Source organism: Gastrolobium bilobum, unplaced genomic scaffold (genome assembly GCF_033153095.1).
Source record: "Gastrolobium bilobum isolate Gb01-03AN ecotype WA unplaced genomic scaffold, APGP_CSIRO_Gbil_v1 utg8451, whole genome shotgun sequence".
NCBI classification, from domain to species: domain Eukaryota; kingdom Viridiplantae; phylum Streptophyta; class Magnoliopsida; order Fabales; family Fabaceae; genus Gastrolobium; species Gastrolobium bilobum.
This window is the reverse complement of record NW_026898154.1, coordinates 402864-408863: the sequence shown is the minus strand read 5'-3', so window position 1 is coordinate 408863 and position 6000 is coordinate 402864. Positions and strand designations below refer to the sequence as shown.

The 6000-nt window shown below is 28.2% G+C and overlaps 1 protein-coding gene across 1 annotated transcript; it reads left to right on the top strand.

Annotated features, from left to right (window-relative positions):
- The first annotated feature begins 2652 nt into the window (after window positions 1-2652).
- Window positions 2653-3035, top strand: LOC133313275 (CLAVATA3/ESR (CLE)-related protein 12). The gene has a single exon (XM_061514619.1). The coding sequence runs from the start codon at window positions 2703-2705 to the stop codon at window positions 3033-3035; it is 333 nt and encodes a 110-aa protein (XP_061370603.1). The 5' UTR covers window positions 2653-2702.
- Window positions 3036-6000: the final 2965 nt, after the last annotated feature.

Below are 6000 nucleotides of genomic sequence, written 5' to 3'. Positions count from 1 at the left end.
ATTTAGCTGGATCTTCGTTTCGGGTCGGGGCAATTGATTATCGGGCTCAATTCGGGTCTTAAGTCCCATAACCATAAGGCATGATGCGATAGACTTTCTCGTGATGCGGCTGGGGCCCACTGTTCATGCCAAACTTCCTTTTCTTTTGAATAATAAGAGAAAATTATATATCCATTTAGGGATCATAGGATATGCCTATTTTTTTCATATCTTCTTAACCTAATTTTTTCTAATATTGTTAGATTATAATATTAATTGACTTTTGCCTTTTCTCTTTTTTCTTATTCTTATTTGAGATTGTGATATAATGGTGTTGAAAAAAAATAAATATGAAAAAAATAAACATAATATTTTATCCCATCCCTTTATATATTATTACATAAAACACAATAGTATGACCTTTTCAAAAAAAATTCTAAATTGAATAAATTTATCATTTTTTGAACTAAATATTATATGAGATTTAGATTAATCTTAACGTTTCCAAATCTAGCTTTGTTCATAATTAAATTCTTGTTTCTGCATTTTTAAATGTGGTTGAAATTATGAAATATTAATTTACTTATATCTATCTTCTTATACCCAAATTATTTATCTTTTTATTATCCTTTTTTCTTCAAAATTTCATCCTTGAAACATCTTTCTCTTGATGTCTTACCCCCTCCTCCTCTTCTTTCTAATTTTTCTTTTTGAAATTTTCTCTTCCTTTTGTTTTATGACGTTTATCTCACCTTTATTCATCCCTTCAATCTTATGACATGTCATTTTTATATTTCAAGATATTTTTGATACATGCTTAGTTTAGATATGAGTCTCTTTTATAGCAACATGCATGCATCTATAATGTGGTAAAATTCATATTCAGACAGAGAAGAGAAAGATGTTGATTTTATTCACAGACTTCTTCCATTTTATAATTTCCTTTGTATTTTCTCATCCTCATATTTTTTTTATTTCAAATACACATAACTTAAATGGTAGTTCTATTGAGTTTTTAATTGCATGGATAAGGAGGGTAGAAGTCTAGCAAACGTTCCTTTGTATCACCATTTATTGATAATGGATTATTTGCCACTTAATATTTGGGTTCAAATCTCAGTTGTAACTCTCTGAAATTTACAAAGAAACTTCCTTGTGTGAATTTAAGTCTAGCTTAGGTGAACCAATTCTCCTATAAATACGCCAAACCAATATGGAAGTAAATCTTCAAGATTACTCAAAAAAGCACTCAAGTTTCATTTGAAAGAAAAAATAGCCTCAATATAAACCTAGTAACCTACACTACAACTAAAAAAGAATAATCCCTAGATAGGAAGAGAGTTTAAGTTTGATTCCTATCAAATACATCTTTGCGAAAGGATAATGAGCTTTAACTGTGACTAAGTCCGACTTGATATTAGTTTCACATATAGCTGCCTCAAAAGAGTTAAAGTTTATGGAGATACCAAAAGTCAACTCACCTCAAAGAAATAATTAAAGTGGATATATCAAAAAAAAATTTTTACCTCATCACCATGGCTATCATTATCTAATTCTGAACATAAGCACGGTATGGAGAATGACACAATATTTCACACCAGAAGTAGTGGCATAAACTAAATAATTAAAAACACTACCAAAATTAAATTCTTCTTCTCTCCCTTTCTTTTAGCTAGTATGATTAGAGGTTTATCATGCCTTTTCAACTTGTACAAATTCATCGGATAAATTTATTTTCAACATAAAAGTACACTTTTTGGGTGATTAAGTATATTTTAAGTTGTTTGTAAACTTATTAATTTAACTTTCCATACCAAGCAAATTTTTGTTTTAGTTTGATTAACAATAGCTACTAGGCTTGTGTATCATATGTAAAAGGTTTGTTTCCTTCAGAAAAGAGAGATTCGTAAAATGGGTTCATTTTGAGTGCCTAATTCCTGCTCAATAAAATGGTATCATAACAATAAAAATGAAGAGAGAAGGGTAGAATTTTTTTAACAAAAACAAGAACAAAAGGAAAGGAAAAGGGAGAAATAATTATATTCCCTCTCAAATTCACTTTTTCATATGCTTTCATCTATTACTTTGTCCTTCACTTTTGTACAACAGTTAAAATTGCACTATCGTCCCTTAGCTTTGCGAAATAGTTCTTATTAGATTGCTTTGCCGATAGAAAATATGGATTGCACATTCCCCACCCTTTTATTAAGTTGCAATTCACTCAAAACCAGCATGGATCTTTCCTTGCACCCAATCATGTCTTTTATTTTATTTTTTCCTTTTTTTCTAGACTTGAGTGAAAGAAAGAGAGAGAGAGAGAGAAAGTGATCTTGCACATTTTCCCAATGCATAGGATATTCAACAGAATAATAATAAGCATAATCATACATAATTCCAGGTTTGACAATTGACATTATGATCCTAAAACTTTTTTTTCTTTATTTCTAAGGAACTTTCATTGGGGAAAGGGTCTACCTCTCTCTCATATTCCTCACTCTCCTCATTGAAAATATACCATAAAAAAGGTACTCTATAAACTCTCAGGTTTCATACCAAAAGGCCAATATTCACACACATTTGAACCCTCTCTTACACCCTGACCCTGATCCACCAAATCCTACCTGTAAAATCTCCATCTCCTAAATTCCTTTCCATCTTAAGAGTTTCCTCCATATGTTCCTAATCCATGCTTCCCTTTCTCACCCTTTTCCTTCTCTTCCATCATGGCCTTAAAAATTTCTCAAGTAGTTCACATTCTTCTGTGGCTGTCCCTGCTATTATTACTCTTTCATCAGTATTACAATCTCAAGCTCAAGATCAACAAGAAACAGATCATACAAGCTAGTCACTCATTACCCTTTCATCACCCTTTGATCAGCAGAAAAATTCTAGCAAGAAAATTTGACTTCTCTCCTTTCTTTAAGCATCATCATTATCATTATAATCACCCACCGGGTGTTGCAGTGCGTCAAGACCCTTCATATAAAGAGATTGATCCACGTTATGGCGTTGAGAAGCGCCGTGTGCCAAGTGGTCCAAACCCATTACACCATTAAGACAAAAGGAATGGTTAGTAGTAGAAGATAATGATAACCTGAATATTTTCATTTATTTTCTTAAACTTTTTTTTTTCTTCCTTTTACCTTTCATGGCCTGCTTATTGATATTGAAGCTAGGAGTCAGAATTGACCATCTTATTGTGTATAATATAATATTTCCAGCTTGAGATTGTACATTTATACTAAGTTCATTTGTTTCCGAGTTACAGATAAAGAATATTATACATTTTCAGATTTTCAGGGCATTTGATTTTTGGTGATTACCATGATTTGCTTATTTCGTTAAAGTAAAGAATCATATATTATATGATTCTCATGAGTAGCTGACACGGCACGAAACACATAGGAAAGATTTTAGTTGGAGCATAATATATAATATATATATATGTATGTATGTATATATGATGAGTTTGGTTAGCATAAAAGCATAATTTTTCTTTGAAAATTAACAAATACACTTTTCTATAGTGATCATAATTCATAACCCTGGTGGACTGGTGGTTGTAAAATGGGAAAGAAGATTTCATCTCTCGAATCCAAATCAATAGTTTATTTACCCAAAATTTATTCCTCCAAATCCTACTAATTTATTTACCCAAAGTTTGGGTTTCATTTTTCTCATGATACAAGAGAGAATTATCTCTTGTAAAAAAAAAAACTCATATTACATATAGCTTATAAAAAAAAAAAAAAATTCTTTCTTCGCCATGTCAGCCGACAATGTCTGAGGAGAGAAATTTTTTTTTAATATTAAAATTATATATTACCCGTAATACATAGTTATTTTTTTTTTTTACAATTTTTTTTCCCAGCAATATAAAAGAATGATTACCTATAAAATTTACTTTCATCCCATTCTCGCTAGTTAGAGTTAAGGAAGAGTATTTTTTTAGTCTTTTTCAATGCATAAAACCCTTTATTAATTAATAAATTTATCGTAAAATTAAAACCGTACATGAAATACTAAAAAATGTTCATTCTTTTTTCTTTCTTCTTTTTGGTTTTTGTGTTCGTAATAATTTGTTTCCTTTGATATTTATATTGCTCCATGAAGTACATATAAATAGCAGAGTGAATAGATATTTATGGAAAGTTAATAATTTGTGTTTTCGTAAAATATAAACGACAGCCAAATAACATTTTATGAACTTGTGGGATTTCATTAATTCTGTTATTGGTAAGTATGAATCACATACATGTCAAGACTATTACAATATTATTATATTAAAAAAGGGTTTGTTACTGAGAAAGTACTATCCACCCTCCCCTCAAAAAAAAAAAAAAATGGGGGTACAACTAGGAGATAATAATATCAAGATTTGCGACCATAAGCATTTTAACAGGAATTTGGAGATTGCGTCTTATTTGGTTTCTAGGTTCAAGTCATGCTACTTATTTATATTGCTTCCTGACATATTAATTCTAAAAGGTTCAGATTCAGATACGATATGATACAATATATTGATACATTAATTCTAAAATTTTGATATATTAAGATATGTTTTGATATTAAATAATATTTTTCATATATATAATAGAGTTTACATTTAATACATATAGCAGCTCATAATAGGTGATTTAACTAATCAAAAATTGAAATTTCATAATATAAATATAAAGCAAAAATAATTTTTCGTACCTTCTTAATTTTTCATACATAAAATATTTGATTTATAAATTAATTTTTCATGTTTAATTTAAAAAGTTAAAATAAAATAAAATTTTGATCTTAAAAGAAAATATATTGAAAAATATTGATCACGTGTTGAAATATGCCAGAACGTTGATTGCATGTTGAAAAATATTAATAGCGTGTTAGACGCCTATTGGCATCTGACGCGCATTTTTTACCCAAAAAAAAAATTCATAATAACTTGGAGTTAGAGGTGATATTTCACTTTTAAAAAGGGAATACATAAATGTATTTCACGATATTCCAAAAATTAAATGAGTATCAGCAAGTGCCAAAATGTTCTGTGTGATTCTGATAATGAAGAAATTCATAGAGCCAATAAAGCATCTAATTTTAATTTACTATTAAAGTGTTTATATTATTGATAAATTAAAAATGTATGAGTATTTATTTTATCTATGTTAATCTTACAATTTTATTTACTAATAATATTATAATTATATTAACTCATATGAGGGAATTAATATATTACATATATACAGTACAGGTATAATTAGGATTAGATTTAGCAGGACAGAAGAAGATATCTGATGTTGATGTGCATAATTCAATGATATGATCAGGGACAGGAAAAGGCAGTTATACTTGATACTAAAAAAAGCAGTAAAACAAATGTTACTCCTCATCAGTTGAGTGTACACAGGGATGTAAGTAGGTTAGATTTTGATTTAAATAGGTATAAATTTATATATAATATTTTGAATATGATCTGATTTAATAATTTAGTGCAAATTAAATTATAAACTTTGTTTAATTTATTTTAAAAATAAAAATTTAGGCCCAAGCCTATTAACTTATTAGGCTTTTAATACCTATGAAGAATTAAAAAAGTAAATAAATAAATATTATTTTATAATTAAAATTATTTAAATAATTATTTTATTTTATTTTAATGAAAATAAATAATACGATTAATCATTGTGTAATATTAATTGTGAGATCATACTCACTGTTTAGTATCAATCGAAAAATAATAACAAATGATATAATAATTTGGACTATATATTTATAGAGAAATGTGAGTGTCATATTACATGACACATCTTGTGTCATGCCATAGATACAAAATGTGAGACTCATATTTTTATCGAGTTTTTTTTTTTTTTTTCAGAGAGACCCACACTTTTTTGTGTCTATAACATAACACAAGATGTATCATATAATATGACACTCACATTTTTATTTTTATTTTTAAATACTATAGGAAAAGAAAGGCAAGAAAAACTATTTGCAAAGCCGACACTCAAATTTTCCATATTTATATTAAGG

Coding starts and splice junctions, on each gene's coding strand:
- LOC133313275 (XM_061514619.1), top strand. CDS start 2,703: ATGGCCTTAAAAATTTCTCAAGTAGTTCACATTCTTCTGTGGCTGTCC.